Raw genomic sequence first — 22,876 nt, 5'->3', positions numbered from 1 at the left:
ACAGGAATGGCGTTTACAAATGTTTATGTTCAGCAGAGATAGGCCAGGTCACTCTAAATGAAATGCATGAGGCCAAAACTATTTCCAGGGCTCAAATGCTGGAATCTCATCTAAAGGAGAATGTAACGCTTTATGTATGGTTCTATCAAATATATTTCGATAAGGGTCTTCCTCTCGCTTCTTGAGCAAGTACGCTATGCAGCTTTCGACTCCGGATTTTACCTGCAGGTACAACTCGTTTGCGTTTTCTCGGTCCTTCAGCCGTTCATATCTCCCCCTCGTCTCTATGGGCTTCCCAAACAGATAGTACAAGCGGCCAGGTATCCTCGGCAAAATCCCTGGAATAAAAAGTGCTTCATTCGCGACCTCTCCGCTCATACCCTCCCTAACAAAACAGGATATAATTCATGTCAACATAAAAAAAATAAAATCTAGATTTCACAGTATGCTAATGATCTTATGATTTCAAAGGTTGTCTACAAAAAATTTGTACAGATGATCATTTGAAGGTCATGGGTAGGGAGCTACCTCACTCGTATAGCATTGTGACTAGATTCTCTGATGTAGTCATTGACGAACGGAATCTTCATCAGATCATTGTAATCAAGTACCAACTGCCCGTTCAAAGTACAATCACATCATCAGCAGAATGCAATGCTGAAGTACATCATATGCACGGGTCCATGTCTAGACTTGCCTTATGACTCTTCTAATTTGAAAATATGAGACAACAGTGGTCAATGCAAAAGTTCGCAAGAAAAATGCATCCAAACCATTCAGTGCAGCCAAATTTATCAACCGTGCATGTATTTTTAACTAAATCAGCTGAAATAGTCGAGAGATTAAACTCGAACTCCAATGGTGTAAAGCAGAAGGAATAGAGTAGAATGCCATGCGAGCATTGAATTCGCAACTTTTGCAGAGTCAAGAGCTAAACACTAAACTTTAATGCAGAAATGGAAGAGCTTACTTCCGCTATGTCATCCTCTCCCACAGCTCCAAATGGTACTATTGTGGCACCAAAACGTGCGGCCATTCTCACAAATTCTGGTTGGTCTGGCCAGAATAATTGGTATTCTTCGCCCTACAAATGAACATGATAGTGCTAAGGTGAACTTTACGAGCATAATTTTTCTGAAAATATGCACAAGCGAAAGCTTAGTAGTAATTACGAGCAACTCTTTAATCATTACATATGAATCCTCCAGAAACACACGCTCTAAGAGGCAATGGCAAGACCAAGTTACTTGTGCTCCTAAATACTTTATATAAAGAGGGGCTAAAAATTTGCGTCTCTGGAATGGAGCTGTCAATATATGTCCTTGACATCTTGCATTTGGCACCCTGAAGAGAGGACGCGTACTTAACTGCACAAAATGATTATCACTTAAGACTCAATTAGCTTCTTATCCACCCCACGTCACCACCATCGGCTAGACCACTGCCACCACCAGCAGTTGCTGCTGCCATCTGAGCAAACTGGCTTTGGTATCTGACATCGCTACCACAACCACTGCCCGGCTGCCATTTAGAATTTCCTTCTGCCATGGCTTTACATCTTCACTCATAAAACTTATTGTTGCAGAAGGTCCTTCTTACCTTGTAGCCTTGACACATGTTCTATTTAAAAATTGTCTTTCACAAGATTTCTTTGATGATTCCATTATTAGTAAGATCAATTGGGTTAAACCAGGATCAGATACATTATCTATACTGCACAAGAGAACTAATGAAACTGAAAGAATGGTGCTTACACACCTTATAATGGAGAGCCTCGCGTGCACCCCCAGGATAAAGTAGAACATGAGATTTGGTCGAAAACAATTTGAAGAGGTTGCTTGCCGTTACAGGAACTGCTCCAAATACTTTCATCCAATCAATTATACCAAACTCAGAAGATGGATTTTCCAGTTTTCCAGAGAACAACTCCGGATGAGCTACCCCACGCACAATAATGTTCTTCTCTCTCAAGAATTCTTCAACGAGCGAATAAAGCTCAAGTCCCATCAACATGTGATAACCGACCAGCAACACTGGTCCTTCTGAAGGAACCCCTGAAAGGCCTCTCACTATCTTCCCATCATCTAAAGTCGAGAATAATGCCGAACCAGATGCATTGCGCAATAGTCTGCATTTTCCGACCCCAGCATCAGACTAAGATTGACTAGTTGGAATTAATGGATCAGCAAATGACATTCGAATTAAGAACTTCAGGTATCAAATGACTGGTGTTTCTTTTGCAAATCACAGGGCGAGAATGGCTTCACCCAGAGATTTGAGGCGTCAGTTGGTGACAAAATTATGCACTAATGCTGCAGATCAATTTTGAAAGAGATGTACCAAAAGAAATAGAAAGTGAAGAAGCAAATAATCAGATATGAAAAACGTGACAAGCCTATTATCTAGCTTCAAACATCTCCTCAATAATTTGGATCTTCGTAAACAAACTTAGAAGAGACATGAAAGTATCGGCTTAAATTCAGAAAGAACAGAGATATTAAGCCGTTAACAAAAATCTGTTTGAGATCAATCTAGAAACAAGTCATTCTATTCCAATCAGGAAAGAGCCAAAAAAGACATGCAGAAGCATTTGTTTGCAGAATTACCCGACAACTTGATTGAATGCTACTTTGTATTCTGACATACTAGGAGGCAGGAAATCCAAGACGTAATCATGCCTCCTCGTTCGACGGTATGTGTTGGTACCTTTGATGACGGTCAGCAAATTAATACCATCTTCCTGCAATCTCAGTGTAATTACTGTTCAAAAACTGGGCAGCACAATATGGTGAAATAAAGCAATCTGTAGAAAAAATCTCCTGAAACTCAATGCTTAGTTTCAGGTGGAGTGACATTTTGAAGGCAGTTTCATCATGACATGCATTCAAAGAAAGCACTACCTCACCCAAATAAATAGATAACGTGTGAGAGAGATTATTGATTTTCATGAAATTGCAAGATCGCATTTATATTTTGCATAAAATCAACATAAAACTTATTTTTCCTCCGTTCCAAATCTCCAAAGGAGCTAAACTTAAGATCTGTCATCAGCCAATATAATCACACAATAATGTTCGGCTTTCCAATTCTCTTTGCTAAGTAGACCAATAAAAGGTGATGATATTGCATACCTTTGGACTTATAAGTGCCGCAGTCAAATTGGTTCATTGTGATGACTCAAACTCTCAAAATATCTTGGGAAGCACTAGAAATGGTAATTAATTCTATTACAAGAAGTTCATTCTGTGATATGCCAAACTCGAGATTAGTTGATTAAATAAGAGGGGCACATGCGCCATGGACACACTTAACTGGATTAAACATGCGATTTCCATATCAGCAAACAAGTTGTAGAGTAAATTTTCACTATCCATGAACTGTCAAAGCCTATCATAAGGATCTCCCAATATAAATGCAATAATTGACAAATGAGCTCCGCTCACAAAAAAATCTTTTAGCATAAAGTCTCTCAAAACAAGTGGCTCCTCAAGGTTTACACAATTAAAACAACATGAGTCTCGCCTACCAATAGAAGTGAATGTCCATTGTCTTTGAAGTGACGAACTCTGCAGTTCTTCAATGAGTTCATAAGCCTTTGGGCTTCATCACGACTAGGGAGCATGTTATCCTTGCCACTGAATCAACAGAAACTTTTGAGAAAATGCAATAATTTGTAACCATGCTTAAATCTAATCCGCTAATGTCTCTCCAGTGGAAAAACAACTCCCCATTCATAATCACATATCCATGTGCACACATGCCTGATGCATTTATGTATAATTGCGTGCAAGCTTGTGTATAGGCATGCATGTTGTGATGCTCATGCATGGTAGCATATACTAATGTGCCGATTGAAGCTTCAAAACTATTCCCATAGAAACAGGAAATGGCTGTAACCCATACAATGAAGCAATATCAAGCCAAACTAATGCCTGTGCCACTACAATATAAAAGACATGTAGTTGCTTACATAAACTAGAGGTAATTTACAGGACAGTGTATATGCATATCTTGAAGCTGAAAATTAGGCAGATTATTTTTTCCAGCAGTTGAGCAAAAGTCAGAATGACAATATCATCAAGACCCCATCTATAGGACTCATTAAGAGAAACGAAAAAAAGAAATTGGCAACACTTGCACAGATATTGGAGCTACAAAATAAAGCAGAAACCTAATCGAAAGTAATTTGCTACACAATCTAACAATCATGTCATCATCTTAACAAAGTTTGAGGAGCGAAAACCTGGCAAGGAGAAGCACTTCAGCATTCACAGCGTGAAGACGAGAATTAGCATAAGAGGCAGCTGATTTAAGCAACTTCAGTTTCCAAAGAAGAGTTTCCTTGGGCATTATATCAGCCAAACCCTGAAACCAGGAATTGATTACTGGGTCTCGAGTTAATCAAGAAAGAGCCTAACAAAGGAAACAACCAAGAAAATGTCGAGAAGACAAGCCTAGTAGAATGGTTCTATACATCTATTGCAAAATTTTGAGCAAATAAAGATAAATGAGGAAACATAATAAGCAAATCCCTGGCAGAGAAAACGTTACTTACTGAGAGGCGAGGCAGCAAAGAAGTGAGGTTGACGGACAATTTTTCAAGTGCCGCTCTCGGGGGAAGCATATCATCAATGTTGACAGTTGCCATCTTCACAGGGTCACCTGATTCAGAAAGAAAAATCAAATCTTATTACGGACAACTCTGAGATCATTGAGACGAAACATCTTTTTCCACAAAGACTTGAAAGAATCATAGCATACCCATAATAAAGCTTAGAAGATAGGGGACCGTGAAATGGAGTCCGTCAGGCATAGCTTCCAATAAAGGTAACAGTGGCTGCAGCTGTGAACGCCCAAATGACGTAGCTAACATGATGGAGAAAACAACAGACTTCCTCAGTGTCTCAAAGAAGACTTTTATGCAGGAGAATATGCCCAATTCAGGACTTGCTCACTAATCTAAAAATTCACCTGGATTCGTTATTAAGACTACCAGGTCGATGGTAGCATTACGAGCAGCCACAGCAAGTGCCAGGCAACCTCCAAGGGAATCCCCAACAAGATAAATGGGCTTATGTGGAGATGAGGCATACTCAGCTTTAACAGTCTTCTCAACGAATATCACCAGATCTAACATGTATAAACACAACAGAGTACAAAAGATCTTTATCAAGTTCTCAGTTAGTACTGCATGCTATTTTATTTCTCATAACATTAGTCGAGTATTTAGACGAAAATCTTCTCGATTTAAAAGGCTTATGAACCCACATTTAGAAGCGTGCATCATTAGTACCATAATACGAGTTTGCGAAGGAACTGCAGGGATCGAGTATTGAATATAGCTTGAAGCAAGGGATGAGTATAATATCACATGTATGTGGGACTAAACGAAGTGAAAAGCGAGGAATGCAAGATGACATGAATACACCGCCGGCCTTTGCATTTTTACGACACAGTTCAAAAACACTCCACTCCACCATAAGTTATTGTCATCATGCATTGCAATTAAAAGGATTTGAAATGGAGATACCTTCGAATGGAGTCTTATCATAAACAGGGATATGCAAGCATCGAACTTCAAAAGCCCTGCAGTTTTAAGGTTTCTGCATTAAAATTCTTGGGCATAATAAGTACAAATTGAATCACAGAAACAAACACCGCTATTTGTGCAGCATTTCGTTCCCTTGTAATGTGATTCACAACCCCGGAAAAGATGGTACATAGAAACTCACCTCCCCAGTGCTTTATGGTGCAAAATGAGGCCCAATCCAGTGCCATCAAGTCCTGCAGGAAACAGTACTTATCTATAAAAAAATTCGGCTATAGTAGTATTATTTTGCTTAAGATTCTCATTATTAGGCTCCAGTATAAAATTGTACGGGGGTATCAATGGATGCACATTAATCACTTCTTAGGAGCTACAAGAATATTGTTGAAACTAGAATTCCAGCTCTGCACCCATTTCAAGTGAGAAGCTAGGCATTACCGGGCAAAAACAAAAGAACAGGAGAATTATTCAAAGGCTGTCCACACTCAACAGGGCAAAACCAACGGGGCGGACCTCCGTCAGGCCTAATCATATCCCTTGAGCAGTCAAGATAATCCTTCACACTACTTGTTCCATACGCATCATCCCACAACACCTCCAAGCTTTCCAAAATAGAGGTAGCTTTGGCTTCTTTCTTCACCTTCTTCCTCTTCTTCATCACCTCAGTCTTAGAAGCTACATACCCATTCCCTCCATTCAAAGGATCAATTCTCTCTCTCTCCTCCACAGGAAGACCTCCATTCAATACAACCAGTTCAGGAGATGATGACACCGTTGAGTCACCACCAACTGTACTCCTCGCTTGCACTCTACACAGCGGCCTAAATTCCGAATTCAACACCAAATAAGGCGACACCCGGAAACTAAGCAACGATGTCATAGCAGTGACGCAAATACTGCACCTTGTTTTTTTTCACTTTTCCAAACTCAGCAACCTAGGAAGTTTGAACGTCACCATAGAACTACACTTGCCAAAGAGCTCAAGAGTCCTATGAAGCCACTGAAGGGCCTTGGGGAGTTCAGTCAGAAGGTTCCTCGAAACACCTTGGATAGTTCAGTCTGAAGGTTCCTCGAAACACTCTCAACCGAAAAGAATCACGCGTTCCATTCTTGGCCCAAAAGAAACAAGAGAAAAGAAAACTGAGAAAGCATCTAAAAAGGCAAAGAAAAAATTGAAACTTGAGGTGCACCCTCGAAGCAAAATGGCATCTTAATACTGTCTAGAAGGCACAATTGCAGAAATGCTATGGTCAGAGGGTGGACAATGAGGTGGAGCAAATAATGTGAAAATGAATGTGGCGTAGAATGCAGCAACGACAGAACTGTAAGGAGGTGATGAGAAAGAGAGAGAGAACAACAAAAGTACATTGAGAGAGAAACCACTGTTTGGAAGTTAGCTGAGTATGGCTCTTTGTTGGCAGTTGCAGCTAACCGGGTGGTCGTGGAGAGAGAGAGGGAGAGAGTTTTTCCATATTTCCTGGTAAACTCTGGAGGGAGGGAGGGAGGGAGGGAGCGTTTCCCAATTTTTTCTGGTAAAGCTCCAGCATGATCGACACGTGTCGCGGGCCTAATGAGCATCATTAATTTAATTCTCCACACATGCAGATAATCTCATGTCTGGATCAGTCATCTAAGTCTCGACTAAGTTAAGGTTTGGCCTTTTCGTTTGAGGAAAAATAAAAATAAAAATAAAAGCTTTAGGCACAGAACGTCCACTTCTTGGGTGAATTTGGAATTACATTCATCTTTTTCACGCTGAAGTTTTTCAAGCAATGAAAATGACACTACGTCTCAAGAATGCTCGATGAGCCATCAGTCCAGACTAATCTAAAGTTGACATTTCCATCGTGAAACCAAAAACAAAAGACACGAAAAAAAAAAATCAAAACCTTCTCAGTGGTGCTGAACGAGATTTAAGAACACTTGTTTGGCCTATCAATCGAACAAGAATTTGCCGCACCCAAACAGGTTCTGTTTTTCAATTAAAGGCCAAATACATGTCCTGCAAATGTATGTTAGGAGAAGGCCTGAACCTTGTCAAAGCCGAAAGAGGATTCTAGAAAGAAAGCAGCTACATGTTTTGCTCCATTTGTTTTGCAAAAAATGAATTATTTAGAACACATTTTTCTGAAAATTACCGCTCATATCACTTACAAAAATGAATGATCGAAAAATATTTTCATTGTTCACGAATGTATTTAGACGTAAATTATTGTTGATATTCAAATAACTAATTATTTCAAACGATGCAAGTGATCATTTTTAAGAAAATATTTTTCAAATTATTCATTTTTTTGCGAAACAAACATCCCCCAAAATGAATAACATGAGAAGATTGAGATGCTATCATTGGAAAAATGAACATATTTTGGATGTATAGTCTAAAAAGCATCGACACTCTCTAAGAGCCTCCGTGTCATGTCGAACAAGTGTTGAACACTCCGACACTCTCTGACATACGACCGACACGTGGTCTGCGCTTTAAACACACCAACAACACACGAGTCCAATATCCCGACACACCAATTCAACATGCGCGGAATCAATTTTAAGTATTTTCAATAAATTAGATATCAAAATGTAAATCTATAAAAATATATATAATTAAATCATATACCTAGCCACCCCGAAATTATTATACCAATCCAACCCTAAAATAAATTAATCGTGAATCATAAACAAAAGAAAAAGCAGCTCACCGCCGATATTTCTGTATATACATGATAATTAAACCTATATTTAATATATAATGTGTCACAACATGTCGAAATTTTTCATTTTTCGAAACATGTTCCCAAGTTAGCTCCAAGGAATCTCACGCGTAAAGCTGGCAGAGCTGAAAGCTATGTGAGATTCCAGGGTCCAGAATGTACGTGGATTTCCTTTCAAAGAAAAGAGAGTTGGGTTGCTTTCTTCGTGCACGGCTTTATTCAGACACCAGTTCGAGCAAACATCAAAGAGCCATGTAATGCAAGTAGAATCATGTCCCAACACAAACAGTAAAAGATACCCGTATAACTAAGGAATATTAAGAGAGAGAGAGAGAGAGAGAGAGAGAGAGAGAGAGTTGCTGGTCCATACCAAAACTGAAAATGAAACGGAAGATATTGTGTGCAGTTAGTTGCAATTCAAAGAAATACATCCACAATCCCAAAAGAAAAATATGTACCTCCTCCCGTCGTACGATTTTCGCTTGGTGAAGTATCAGCATCAGATCTAACAGGTGGCCCAGATGCGACTGGCGTCAACACTGCCTCATCTACGATTTTACAGAACACCAAAGAATATATACTTACGCTAACTCCCATTCCATCCTACAAATTTTATTAGTGGATACTCTGCACCGTCGAAAGGGGGGAAAAAACAAACAGAATAAAACAGAAGTCGAAGGAAAAGCCAAACCGTAACGAGAAGCTGATCTGCTTAGCAACAAGTTCGACACCGACTAGAGGGCCACACAATCAAAATAAACGTAAGACGACAGCAACAATGTCCCCCGGCCTTCACCGTGGAAACCAGACAAAATTTCCCCCATCCATAAATTACACCGGAACGCTCTGACACTCGATCTTGTCGTTCATGCTTACAGCACAAAGCAGCACCAGATACATCATGAAAGGTAAAAAAGAATACTAGTGATATGTTATATAAAATGTCCATCTCTCTATAAATGTAAGTTGTTTTATTTCAGGAACAAACTAAGAAAATCACAAGAAATTTCTATGGCTAGGGTTGCACCTAGCTACAAATCTGCAAAGCTTTTGCAATCCCTAATTTGGCTCCTCTCAATTTTCCTCCCTGTCCAGAGTTGAGAACCCTTGGGTAAAGGCGTGAAGATGCATCCCACGATAAAAAGTTATGATGGCACGTGAGCAGCTCAGATGAAGTCCACAATTGTAGTATGGGTAAAACAGTGACCATAGAGTTCTCGCGTGTTGAGAGGACTATGCCAAAGTCAGCAATCAATTGGTCCACAAATGTACAAAGACCCAGCACACCCCCGGCCATCTCAAGTTGGCAACGACCATCAAGCCCTTTCCACCAAATTTTACCCTGGAACATATTCCACTGCATATGCATAGCCACCCTGCAACTAATAAAAAGTAACAGAATAAGACAACTTCACCCACCCCATGTAGTAGTTACTACTCTAAATGATTATCAAGGACAACCATCAAGTTAAAAGAAGAAAATAAATTGGAAGTGCTGAGAGGATGAGAGGAGGTAGCTGGTATCTCCTTTATAGCTGTCCGTGGAAATCGTGCCAGTTTTATCCAACCCCGTCGTAAGCATATTCAAAGACGAAAACGGGACTTAAGAATGGTCAGACTTTAGAGAATACAACACATTCAAGTACTCCTCACTTCTTTTCTCAGGTGAAATAGCCTCCGATGCTGTATATATAATTATTCAAAGTACAGCATCCAAAAGTCCATGTTCTGTGTTTTGAGTGGAAATACAGGTTAAGCTGTTCATTAATACCACAGCGAGACTTCACTACAACTATCAAGTATTAGTCACGGCAAAAGAAGGATAACTGAAGACAGGCAAGAGCCAATCATTTTATCATATTTGTGGACCATAGGACTCCGAACACTGGCACCACAACCACAAGTGAGATATATTGTATGGCAAATAGGATCAGAAGATCCATTATTATGCCAAGCCTGAGGCCAGAACTCACCCTCTTGTATGATCAAACCAAATCATTTGCCTTGAACCACCCTGTAGTTAAGAACCAAGTCCTCAGGTTTCTTCCATACGTATGCTCTGACAGTGGCTAGGCTCATGTCTGGGGACAACACCTGGAGAGAGCGAAGATTGAGGCAGAAGTTTATACTCAATCACAATGTTAAATAGCAACGAATGCAATAATCGGATCAAAAGTTAGTGCAAAGTCAAGATGTCAGCAAGTTGACAAGATTCTATCATTATAAATCAACAAAGCACAAAAATTAAGGGTAAATCTTCAGAACTAGTGTTACAGAGCAACACCAAAATAAATTGTAATAATGATTGTCCACTTAACACATTCAAAATTCAAAGCAAAGAATGATATTCCCAGTCCACATAACACATTCTAAATTCAAAGCAAAGGACTTTCTTCCATCATCTCATGCGTGATTGCAAGAAGTTGCCCAAATTCAGGTACCCTTGATAGGGCAAGAAATGAGTGTGACATTTAAACATGCCTACATCTATGCAGTGACCAACGATAAATAGATCCTAAAAAGATAAGGTCCATGAAGCATCAGATAGCGCAATGTACCAATCCCACCTAACTTAGAATAGTGTTCCTAACAAAATCAACAAGCTTTAGAAGCAAAATGGAAATGAACAAAGGATGATTTCACTGCCGCAAGTATATATCCACTTGCCTGGTTATTGCACAAAATCTCTATAGAAGGCCTAAGCTTCTGCCATGGCTTCAATCCAGAACGGAAAGATATGTCGCCAGCTGATGAATGTGGCAAATGTCCTCCAGGAGGAAACACTCCTTCATTGTTCACATTGTCCAGTGGTTTCTCGAGAACCATCTTCTCGATTACATAATTGACAACCTTCATAAACAATAAGCAGAAGGTATCTCATTTCCATACAAGACATTACAGAAGATAGGCAAACATGGCATAACTGATCCAGAAAGAATCATTGCATTAGTTCAAAATCAAGTTGTGCCCTGCTGGGCCCAAGTTTATGAAAGTAGATCATAGGTCAGAGCTGCCATGCTAGGTCTCACCCTGCCTCCGACAGCCAGTTCGTCCAAAAGAGCAGCACATATGACTAAAGCATATTTAACAGGATGAAGCATCGCCAGAGGAAGACAGCCACATAATAAAGGTACCAAGTTATCCACAGTGAATACTGATTCACCTGGCTCAGAAGATTCCCACAGGTTTTGTATTTTTAAGTAACAAAGGGCACAAAATCTTCGCAGCATTACTCATTTGTCAGACCTGACTAGTGTTAATGCAACACAAAACTCAGTTCATCATGCTACATTCAATAAACTTACTTTATGTATCCTCAATATCCTAGGAGCACTTAGTTTCCCTTGAGTAAGGATCTGAACAGTTGCACCTTCACACGGTTGCAGGTAAAAGCTACACCTGTATGAATAGCATCAGACAAGCATTTGACACCACCTCAATATCAAAAGGGAAAAAAGAACATATCAGCACATCCATTAAGCACGCGCAGCTCTTCCATTTTCACTAATTTTTACTATGAAATTAGAACTACGATACTGTTCAACAAAGTCCCCCACCCCCCCCCTCCCCCAAAAAAAAAAAAAATTGAAGAGAGGTTTCCAAAATTGGGAATAAATAGAAAAATGAACTAGATAGCAAAAGTAACCTAGACAGCCCGAGGAGTAGATGCAGAACCTCTGAATAGGTATCACAGCTCTAGAAGATTATTAGCTTGGGAAGCTTGTGTAGGACAGCTTACGGTTGCCAAAATCTCCCAACCAAATTTAAAATGCATAAGTGGCACTAAAAACTTTAAATCGATTAAATACCCCTTCGTTTGGAGGTTGTAAACATCCATCAAAGTTTTCTTTTCCCATTAAATCCAACATAAGGAGCAAGAATCAACAAACCATGCAACAGCAAACAAGTAAACAGATTTCACATTGGCACAAAAAAGGCCTGCACATAATCTATATTAACAAATGCATGACTACTGGTAAGTAAATTGGTAAACATTTTACTAATGGCTAAAAATGGCAGCTAAATGCAAACTCGCAATTACTGTAAATCAATGGTGTCTTGTCAAGCAGGCAAAATTGATATACTAGTGGACGGCACATAATGATTGATGAAAGAAAGTTACTTGGTATTTTCTCTAGGAGGCAGGCGATTATTCAAGACACAGTCCAGACACCACCAAGGAAAGTCTTTTTCATCTTCAGTTCCATCTAGATCAGTAATTCTTTTTCTCCACGGACCTCCCTGAGAACCTTCAGTGATGATGGATGGAGGCGAGACAGTTGAAAATTCGAATGGAGGATACACTGAGGAATCATTTTCAGCATTTCCATCAACTTCGATTCTTGAATGGCTAAGACTCCTGGCAGCAACATCCCTACCAGGTAACATATCGCCATTTGCTGAAGCCTCAGGCCCTCTTTTTTGCCGTCTTTTGGTCAACCAATGAGCCAAGAGACCTTTAAGAGTTTCTCTACCTAAATTTACCTGTACAATTAAAATGTTTTATAAAGAAAGAGCAAGAGCCACAATTTTCAGACATTGCACCCCGCTTTCACTACCTCTTTGCTCTCAGAACAGAATCAGCAATGCTAAACCAGAAAGGACTCGCATTAAATGAGGACATCAACAATCTTCAGCCCAAAGAAGAAGGAGACTAATAGAGAAGCCACTATCACTGGACAATATACAAGCATAATATATAACATACAAGATAGAGATAAGGAAACCAGCACATATTTCACCTTATCATCTTCTGGCTTCCCAGATATGTTGAGATCTACCGAATACATCTCAGCAGAAAAACATTGTGGAGTGTCCAAATGGACAGACAAGCTACCCAGCCTGGTATCAATAGTGAACCACGGAGGAATGCTTACCTGACACATAACACACTAGTAACTAACCATCATCTTATAGTACGACGGAACTACAATCATAGTGGTAGCGATACGGTTCTTACCATCTCAAATAATTCTTCTTTTTTCTCCTCAAAGGATACCTAACATCAGAATATTAGATAAGAAGCATCAAAACCATGAATCATACTAAAACAGAAAATGTGAAATAAACAGTAAAAATGCAATGAAATTATAGAAAGCTAATGGTGAGAATAACATAAAAAGTATCAAGAAATTAAGCTAAATCAAACTATGGAGAAAAAAGCCACTAATCCAACCTTTCCATAATCCTCCACCACAATGCCTCTTGTAATCTCCCATAGTTTCACCGAACCCACTGAATCCTATCAGGAAAATAACAAAGCCCATTAGGACTACCCATTCAAGCAAACACATAACAAACAACTGCAGCGACTGTTAAAAAGGAAAGAACTGGATATTACAGACTATATTCACCTTGGTCAAAACATGCCTTCTGTTATTCAAAATTTCATGTTGCACTATTCCAGGATTACCACGGATGGTAAACTTTGGTTCTTTATATACAGGAGTCTGTACCATTAACCATTCGTTTGTCAGTAATTTATAAATCAGATAATCAGAGGCAGAACAATTGCCAGCAATGAGAGAAATGACAATGCAAGCAAAAAGGAGGAGATAAATTTCTGTCAACTTCTCGGAGGAAAAAAGCACGTATCCTTTCTTAACTTTACAACTTCTAGTTCTACATTAAATGTAATCCTGCTAATTTAATTCAAAATGACATACCCATGCAAACAAATACAAATGTTGTTGAAGGAAACAAAACCAATGAAATTGCATATACTACAGGAAAAGATAAGGAAGAAATATTCTTTCTGCGTTTTTCATAATCAAGCTTGCATAATCTTCTTCAATATCGATTTGAGTTTTAAATGACCGGTAAAATGGCCACAAATCGAGTATGAAGCACAAAAAAGAAAAATCTCCTTATGAATTAAGAGTTGATCATGACTGGTTGCAAATTATTTAAGTCTACAAGGTCACATTGCAACTAAACCCACCTATATGGAGAAGTTGTGCAAATAACCTAAAAGTTAGCAGGCACAGGAGACATCTCCACTCAAAAGTTGACATTCATAAGCATCAAAATGCAGAATGACTACAAAAAAACGACAGCTTAACTAAGAGTATGATATTTGCCAAATGGCAAAGAATGCATAAGAACTATAAGATCACAAAGTTGCAGTTGCTAGTTTTTGCAATCTCAGCCTCGAACAGAATCTTTGAATAATTAGCTAGGTTAGAAAGGAGGAGAATCATTTACAGGGGTAGATCCTTCTAGAGACACTCTTGCTCTTGAGAAGGACAAATTCCCAGCCAAGAATGAACCGCCTCTTTGAAAAACTTTTTGTGGGTTACGTCCTTCAATAGGCCATCTATGTACGGAAGAATCTGTTGTCGCTATCCATATACTGTCATCATGCAATGCCAATTGCAAGACAGGGTGTTCCTCCGTGCAAAGTAAAAGACTCTCTCTTGTTGCCAAGTCGGTCAAGTACAACTGCGGATAAAGACATCTAGTCATCACTATCACTATCAGAAATGCCAGCAGTGCATGCAAAGGAAAAGAAGATTTCATAATTGCAGTCAAAGATGCTTAAAGAAACTATACTCACCGACATGTCTCGGCCACCACTATAGACATGACTAAATGTCGGAGTGCTGGCAAGGGCCCAAACTGAATCGGTGTGCACAGCATAGGAATGAATACATCGCTGCTGACCAAGATCCCACAGTCTAGGAAAAGAAATGAATGATCAGATCAACATACCATTTACATAAACAAACCACCAAAAGTTTGCAATTTAAATATTTCTCTATGCTGAAGGTATCCCATAGATTCGCCTAATTATGCCAAAATATTATGGGGACACACTACAGTCACAGGTATAAGATCTGCAACACACCACCAGATGTCAACTGGGCTCTGCAACCAACCATTGGATGTGCCAACTGCCAACTATAAGAATGAGCTTGCTATTGTGCCTCTCTGTTTCAATTCAATCAGCTCGCTTTTGTGCACATCGGTTTCAACCCAAGTGAGCAAGCTCATGTGGAGGCAAAGGGGAGAGAAAGGATTTGGACAAAATCCTATACCATTTTACACCTGACCCCAAAAACAGCATAATACCAACCAAAGAAAAAAACTACTAAAGAAGGGAGCTAGCGCACTTATACCTCCCTTTCAATTTGATTCCATACACTTTTAATTAAACCATGATATATCATCTCCCCAAATCTCAAATTTTGACAGAGAAAAACTGCATTACTTTGCACATGTCAAGCTGCCAGAAGATTGAAAAACTATCAACTAGTGATTCTTGGACTACAAGAGAATCATAGTTTACAGAAATGTATCTTCTTCAAGACTAATTAAACTCAAAACAAGTATGTCTTGAAGAAATTTCGCGTTCGATCAAGGATAAAATGCAAAAGAACTACTTTAAGATGGTTTGAGAATGGGAGACAATACAGTAAGGATACTCCAATAAGAAGTGACTTCCCAGTAGACTCATGTTAACAAGGTTCAGGAGATCTGACTTGAATAAAAATCCTAAGTAAGACTTTGATTGGCAAGACATGATCCCAGCGACATAATAAAGTCACCTACCAGTTGATGTTTCCAAAGCACATAAGAAGAATTGTTTACAATAGTAGGCATTGGACACTGGCTTTACAAGCATGAGGTATATCTTTTCCATTATCAAAAAGGGGGAAGATGACAGATGCAAATAACACAAATGAATCGATTCCTCGAGAACAGACCAGAGGTTGCACTTTACAAATAAATGATACTACAAGGACAAAAGAACATACGGTTCACTCTTGCCACATAATAGCCAGTTAGGATACATAATGAAGTCCCCATCAACTATCTAGCCATGCCACTACTACCTCTCCCTACAGGAAAGCAAAATTCTGAAGCATATCCTAGAGTTCCAAAAGATGAAGTTGTCATAGCACCAACACCCTACATCCACATGAATCAACATATCACAGATTGACAGCTATGATATGGAAGAGATATAAAAGAAATCATATGCCCACCTGATCATAGAATCAGAGGATCCTGATAAGCAAAACCTGCAAATTTGAAATGCCAAGACTCAAACATAACACAATTCTAATGAGAATAAAACATTGAGAAGGCATCTGCATCCAACAAGAAGGGCCAAATTTGCAAGTATCCATGAATGATGAAATTATAGACCATTTCATATACAGCATGCCTTAATGAAGTTAAAACACACTATTGTGCACAACTACCATACAAACATCCTGCTCCAACCGCCAGTCCTCCGCAGAGAGAGAGAGAGAGAGAGAGAGAGAGAGGAAAAACAAAGAATTGTAAGTATCCTGAGCCTCCTATTATCCCTCAAGGATAATGATTGCCAAAAATGTGAAGCAAAGCACCTACGTCATTCCTAACTCTCCATTCCCACACGACCTTCTTTCCGATAACCTGGTAACCTAACACAAATCCTAATGTGCAAAATAAGATGCAAATATCTCATGTAACATCTGCATAAAGAAGTCAACACGGCATAAAACTAACCGGCCAGAAGAGTCAAGAAGTAGAGCTCTAATATTATCTGTGTGCCCTTTAAGCTTCATAGTCTTAGAACCGCTTCTTGGATCCCAAACACGCACCACCTGAAGGAAAATTATATGATATCCGTCAGTGCAAAATTTTGTCTTTAGACGCAATGAAAACTTTTGTTTCTGCTGAAATACAGTACAAGCACTTAAAATGGGAACGAGCAAAAGAATCATGTGTATGGAAATAAAATGCAGCAATTTATAATACAAGCAGTATTAGTGATTAAAAAACAAAATTCAAAAGGCAGATGCTGAAGTTTGAGTGCCACTTGAATAGGCCCTCCTATAATATCCAACTACTATCAACTCTAAAACCTCCATTAAAGGATCATGACAAATTCTCAGTCACAGACAAAAATATACCTTTTCAGTTCCACCAGAAACAAGAAGCGTTCCACTCCCATTCATAGCAAGTGCATAAACCGACTCCTTATGTCCTTTAGCCGCAGTTGGAACATAGCTGGGAGACTGACTGGGGTGAGTAGAAATGCTGTTGCTTGAACTGATGCTACGTAAACCACTAACAGGTAGAGAACTCCCACTAGCACTGATGCCATTGGAACAATCATCATCCATCTGATCACTAGACTTAGAGGCTGGGGCAAGTGCAGCTTCAAGATCCCAGATGAAGACCTCCCCACCAAGGCCACCAGAGGCAACAACATTGCTCTAAAATGCATGACACTACAGAACAATCAGAAACTGGCTTCCCTAAAATATAAGCAGTAAGGACCAATGCTAACTTGAACTTGTTCCGTCAAAAATTATAGGGCTGCAAGTCTGGGAACCTTTCATCATTTAGTTTATCACAGAGATATTGTCAAGGAAATTACATTGTTTTCTGCTGTAGCAAGACAAGTGACGTAGTCAGAGTGATGACGAAGAGTCCCCGTACAAGCTCCCTCAGACAAGCCATTCCAGGTCTGTTGTTTTCAAAATGACAAAGAAAAATCCATAAAGATAAGACTGATGAAAGAACTTAAAAAATCACTCAATATCATATGCATATTACAGGGATAACAATTAATCAACTAGATATTACCTTTAGAGTTGTGTCTGAAGAACAAGAGACAAGGGTGTTATCACCTGCAAGGACAGCATCATTAACCTGCAAAACCAGTACTTACTGATGTTATATTGGTTTTGCAAAAACATGGAGTCAAATTTACTGATACATTCTAATATGTCTCGTATAAATCTTTGGGGGCACAAGATGTCCAAGCACTATGTAAAAATTCAATTGCACCAAAGAATTCTTTTGGGTACAAGTTGGGGTAGTGAGTCCCAAGTTAATTGATAGAGAACAATGGCAATAACCACTGTACACTTACAAAAGGTGTGCCAAATGAGGATATGCTGTTTCTTTTCTTTCACAGGAATTTCTCAAGTGATTGGGGTCTATTAGGATTTTAACATGTTTCCATTTCCTTGTTGGTAGTGGATATGTGTTTTACTCGTTTTATTAGGATATACAAAATTTCCTATTTCCAAACTAGGAATGTAGGATGAGTAGTCCCACAACAAAGAATAAATCTTTAAAATTCACACCAAAAGCTTCCTAAGCATCACACCTAGGGTTCTTAAGCATCACATCAAGGGAAGAATAGAATCACACAATTCCGAAGCAACAAAATTGCCAACTCCAAACAATCATCGACTCTATTCAAAGTAAAGAATTACAAACATATATAAAGACTCTCTAAGTACTGCTCGAAGTAAAAATAAGAAAACTAATACATCCTAATAAAACCTGGAAAAACATACCAACTACCAACTAGGAAAAGGAAACATTAATCCAATTCCAATTAAGAAAGGGAAACTTATTACAATCCTAATAGACCCCAATCGCTTAAGAAGGTTCTTGATTATTCAGAAAATAAACAGCAAATCTTTATTTTGCACGCCTCCTGTAAGTCTTCAAAGGTTGTTGCAATTGTTCCCCATCATTAATGCAGAATCAGTTGATGAACACTCCATCCAGAATAATCACCCCAGGAACGAGCAACACATTTTCCTAGAGAAACCAGGAAACTGTTGCAACTAATAAAGAAAGGCAAAAAAAAAAAAAACCTCACCCAATCGACATGTGACTCAAATGTAGCCGAGCAAGTAGCTGTGCTTTCGTCCAATGCCCATCTCTTCAAGGTACCATCACGGCTCCCAGTAAAAAGGTAATCACCCCTATCTGATGTTGACTTCCATAAGGCCAAACAATTTATACCTGCACAATGCTGCATACAGGGAAACAACGACAAAGATAAGGTTTTACAGTTGTTTGCTATAACTGAGTGAACAAAACTTACTTCGTATCACCAACAGAATTTTAATTTTAGCATATCATTTAAATGCATCGCTTTGTTACTAAGGGGGAAGAACCGCCCAAATCAAATGCAAGACGATACAGTTGTCTGCAAACTAGACAATTGTGATTGTAAAAATAGTCGGGCACACAAAAAAGTTTGCTACAGTAACATTGGAAGGCAAAGATTGAAACTAGGCATGTGCTCAGCATGACATTTCTTGCTACAGTTGAAAAATTAATATAGCAAGTGAACAGTACTACTAGTAACTCGTATCAATAAACAAAGCTCTTTGAATTCCTAAAACACTCCTTCTGAAGATGTTTACATTATGCCAACTGATACCTTTACATTGAATTTCTACAATCATAAACTAAAATTTCCATCAACTAGACGAATATGAGTCCAACCTAAGCAAAGCACAGAAATAGTCGAATTTGAGAAAATAAAGCCCTAGAATGTATATCAAATAAAAGAAAGGATTGATTCTCTCACCTTTGTGTCATCGACATAATTCAATACATATGTAAACCTCTTCTCTTTGCGAGGGCGTGTTGAACTGGCCGTGTTTCCTGCACTACCCACACGGTGCATCGCAGGATCCTCTGCAATTGAAATACGCAAATTATTAAATGGAAATTATCTTTATAGTATCTTCTAGGGCAAGCTTTTCTTCTGGTCTCCAATATAACTATAATAAAATTCAAGGAGGAATCCTGGGATTTTCTCAATCGAATCTGAGTTATGCATGAGAAATTTGGTTAAGAACTCTCCAATAATTGACTTCTTCAGCCATCCCCTAGACTGATACCTTGGTATTATCTTTGACATACTTCAATATTCTTTATTTATAGAGAGTTGAGAAGAGCACAACAACCTGGACCTATAGTTATCCAGGCTAACCATTCTACCACTAAAATCTGGTCTATCCAAAGAAGATTCCAACAAACATAATGCCGTAGAGAAGAGAGGCCTGGAATGGAAAAGAACCACCCAAGGTTGATTTTTTCTGTAGGCACTAGGCAGGCTACAGACATACATTGCCATATAAAATGCTTTCAAAGGGCAAGATTCACTCACTAATACTAATCGAATTGTCCTTCCAAGAAAATAAACAAATCATCAACCATCTTAATTTGCATACACAGTAAGTTCACTTCATCCTACTTATTTGCTCAATGGAACTTTCAGAATGGAGCCAGATTATACAGAATAATACTATGAGCATGAATTGAAGATTTGAAACAACAGTACCCAAAGCAGATTTCTCAAAGCTACAGACAATCATCTAGGAAAGTTGATAAGAGACGAATAGGAGAATACTCAAAAGAGAGATTAATAAATAAAATTAAAAAAACCATTCATGTGACATAACAAAGATGGTTAAAGCCAGGCACAAAGGACAACAATTTAGATTTTGAGGCTGTCGCTGTCTTCATGGACCTATTGCTCATCGAATATTCTGTTCACTCAATACGTACATAGCTGCATACACAGGTTTCACATATTTGGTGCCTAGGGGAAGTATGTCCCGAATATTTCAGTGATTTAGTGCTATTTCAGCAAGACGTACGAGGTGCATGGTGAGGAAAAGGAAAGATTTTCATCTCCATGTAGCTCAGCTTCACAATTTCCATACACTTAGTAACATAAGGAAAGGGAGCAACTTCTGGAAAAGTACTATGCACAAATGAACAAAAAACTAGTCTTCCTACTTACCCAAAAAAAAAAAAAAAATGGGAGACAATTTTTCCTGTACTTGTTTGAAATCACACAAAACGTAATCAAAGTATCGACAATTAAAAAATGTTTACAACAATGACACGCACAGACTCACAAACACACACGCAGACCAGCAGCATCATTTTCCACAATAAAGGCATGCATCAGGAACTTGGGAGATTATGCTTAGCATTCTTGATAGGTTCACGCAAAACCAGAAAAGAACACACTCGCTACAGATTTAGCATGCAAAAACACACGAACTAGAGCTCCACTTCGATGAATTTACCATGACGGGAGACAATTTCGTCGTCTTCAGCGACCGAAGCCATAAAAGGCCAGAGAAGAGAAAACTATCTTAGTCTACCTCACAGACCCCAACTCTCCAAACTCAAAACCGGAATCAAAATCACGCTACCCTCCGCTCAATATCTTTCTCTGCTCATACACAATCTCTCCAATCTAAACTTCCAACCGCAGCATTCCCCCACTCTCAGCTACCAGAAAACACCAGAACAGTCTATCCACGGGTCTCACTCTCACTGCTCGCGTCAAGTCCACATTTCGCCATCACAACTCCCGAAACAATCAAAAGCAAATCGAATCAATCCCCAAAACCAGGAAAGCTCTAGTCAACTCGTCCCCACACCCCCACCCCCACCCTCACTCCGCGACCCCGGGCACGACCGCTCAGAAACCAAATTGATCTACGCACAATCAGGCAAAGCCGATCCTACAATCGAAGCCCCCCACTCGACAGAACTGAGCTAAAAACACGATTCGCGCGACAATCGTCAGATCAAAAACGCCGACTCTCGACCGGAAAACAGGAACACCGAGGGCGGCACAGAGCCGGAAGGAAGGAAGGAAGGAAGGAAGGCGCAGATGCGGGGAGCAGAAACCCTAACCTCAGGCGGAACAACGACGCAGGAGCTCCTTTGTGACCGTTTTGTTGGTACCGCTGTAGTTGCAATTGCCTCCGATATTGGTGCGCGAGCGAGAAGAGAGAGAAGCAGCTGAGTTTGACACAGGAGACGAGAGAGAGAGATGGGCGTGAATGTGTATCGGATTTATCGTGGGCGTGTCCCTTTGACTCGGTTTTTTGGGGAGTTTTAACGTCGAGCCCCGTCTCGTCTTTTCACCTTGGACCCGGATGGTTATTGATTCGGTGCTCGCGGGTGTAGACTACGCACCTTGCACCCGCTTGGGTGATCTTCCTCTCCCATTCACTCACCCGGCAAAAGTTCCGCCTAGGACGCCCTCGCCTCGCCTCGCCTCGCCTCGCCGGCCGTCGCCGAGGCCCGAAACCGGCAAAGACAAATAAAGAAAAAGAAAAAAAATTAGCAAATTTTTTCAATTAAAATTATACCGGATGACTACATTGGCAAATTATCAAAAGGTTTAGGATTGAATTGGCCGAAAAGAAAAGTCCAAGATCGAATGACTGCCCTACAATAAGTTTAGAACTGTCGGGACCATTTTATACGTTCTCAAAAAATCACTGTCATCTTATTAAATAGCAAGGATTAGACATTCTTTTCGAAATAAATTAAACTTTTCTTCTTTCAATTTGTTTTAGACATTGCCGGAGGAATGGGCAGTTTTAATGGATTTTCCTTTTTCAAAATCTTTTGCTCAATAACTGGGGATGGGGCGGCGAATGTCCCTTTTCTTTCTTTTGGATATTCCTTCTCCCACGAAGCAAAACACGCTTATTGCGCCGGCTATACGAACTTACACGCTAAAAAAATAATATCTCCGCGTTTGTTCTGCGAAAAAAATTAAGTAATTTAAAAATACATTTTTCTAAAAATGGTCGCCTGTCTCGCTACTCAAATGAACAAAGGAAAAATATTTTCGTTGCCCATGAGAATGTTTAGACAGATTATTTTTCGAAAGTTGTTTTATCAAAATCGTTCATTATTCGCGAAACAAATGAAGCTAAACACACGGCGCTCGATTGTATAGGGGAAAAAGTCGCATGTCATTTCCGAGAGAAATACGCCCGACCCAATTATCCAGGTTTTACCTCGACTCCGTGCTTGATTCATGAGA

At 39.4% G+C, this 22,876-nt stretch overlaps 2 protein-coding genes across 6 annotated transcripts; both read right to left on the bottom strand.

The window, feature by feature from the left end:
• LOC125314823 (phytyl ester synthase 1, chloroplastic-like) lies at positions 1–6,719 on the bottom strand. Its single transcript, XM_048278063.1, has 14 exons — positions 6,628–6,719; positions 5,987–6,592; positions 5,733–5,784; positions 5,531–5,586; positions 4,972–5,130; positions 4,762–4,866; positions 4,556–4,662; positions 4,244–4,365; positions 3,527–3,635; positions 2,607–2,740; positions 1,759–2,128; positions 971–1,084; positions 529–614; positions 1–385 (listed from the first exon to the last, which is right to left on the bottom strand). Exons 2-14 carry the CDS (start codon positions 6,426–6,428, stop codon positions 79–81), a joined length of 2,163 nt encoding a protein of 720 aa, XP_048134020.1. The 5' UTR covers positions 6,429–6,592; positions 6,628–6,719; the 3' UTR covers positions 1–78.
• Positions 6,720–9,050: 2,331 nt separating this feature from the next.
• LOC115743930 (WD repeat-containing protein 48) lies at positions 9,051–21,903 on the bottom strand. Of its 5 annotated transcripts, XM_048275292.1 has the most exons (20): positions 21,730–21,903; positions 19,977–19,982; positions 19,595–19,704; positions 18,875–19,030; positions 17,842–17,907; positions 17,633–17,722; positions 17,163–17,468; positions 16,756–16,853; positions 16,248–16,283; positions 14,816–14,936; positions 14,464–14,700; positions 13,614–13,709; positions 13,436–13,501; positions 13,220–13,258; positions 13,002–13,136; positions 12,383–12,744; positions 11,565–11,658; positions 10,927–11,109; positions 10,233–10,353; positions 9,051–9,641 (listed from the first exon to the last, which is right to left on the bottom strand). In XM_048275292.1, exons 3-19 carry the CDS (start codon positions 19,691–19,693, stop codon positions 10,255–10,257), a joined length of 2,283 nt encoding a protein of 760 aa, XP_048131249.1. In that variant the 5' UTR covers positions 19,694–19,704; positions 19,977–19,982; positions 21,730–21,903; the 3' UTR covers positions 9,051–9,641; positions 10,233–10,254. The 5 variants fall into 5 exon arrangements, with proteins under 5 accessions (XP_048131249.1, XP_048131252.1, XP_030534804.1 ...); XM_048275295.1 differs by lacking the exon at positions 19,977–19,982 and having other exon boundaries at positions 11,565–11,652; XM_030678944.2 differs by lacking the exon at positions 19,977–19,982 and having other exon boundaries at positions 21,730–21,902.
• Positions 21,904–22,876: the final 973 nt, after the last annotated feature.

Source organism: Rhodamnia argentea, chromosome 1 (genome assembly GCF_020921035.1).
Source record: "Rhodamnia argentea isolate NSW1041297 chromosome 1, ASM2092103v1, whole genome shotgun sequence".
Lineage (NCBI taxonomy): Eukaryota > Viridiplantae > Streptophyta > Magnoliopsida > Myrtales > Myrtaceae > Rhodamnia > Rhodamnia argentea.
The sequence above is the reverse complement of the archived record's forward strand: the minus strand, read 5'-3'. Positions and strand labels throughout refer to the sequence as shown.

Bases quoted from the DNA above. Each gene is read 5' to 3' on its own strand.
- LOC125314823 (XM_048278063.1), bottom strand. From the start codon at position 6,428: ATGACATCGTTGCTTAGTTTCCGGGTGTCGCCTTATTTGGTGTTGAAT. The intron at 3,636-4,243 runs GTTTTCGCTCCT...CTGTTGATTCAG, and splicing joins GAAGTGCTTCTCCTTGCCAG to TGGCAAGGATAACATGCTCC. The intron at 386-528 runs GTAGCTCCCTAC...CTGTTTTGTTAG, and splicing joins CACAATGCTATACGAGTGAG to GGAGGGTATGAGCGGAGAGG.
- LOC115743930 (XM_048275292.1), bottom strand. From the start codon at position 19,693: ATGCACCGTGTGGGTAGTGCAGGAAACACGGCCAGTTCAACACGCCCT. The intron at 17,723-17,841 runs GTAATATCTAGT...TGAAAACAACAG, and splicing joins CTTCAGACACAACTCTAAAG to ACCTGGAATGGCTTGTCTGA. The intron at 13,259-13,435 runs GTTGGATTAGTG...TTCTGATGTTAG, and splicing joins TGGTGGAGGATTATGGAAAG to GTATCCTTTGAGGAGAAAAA.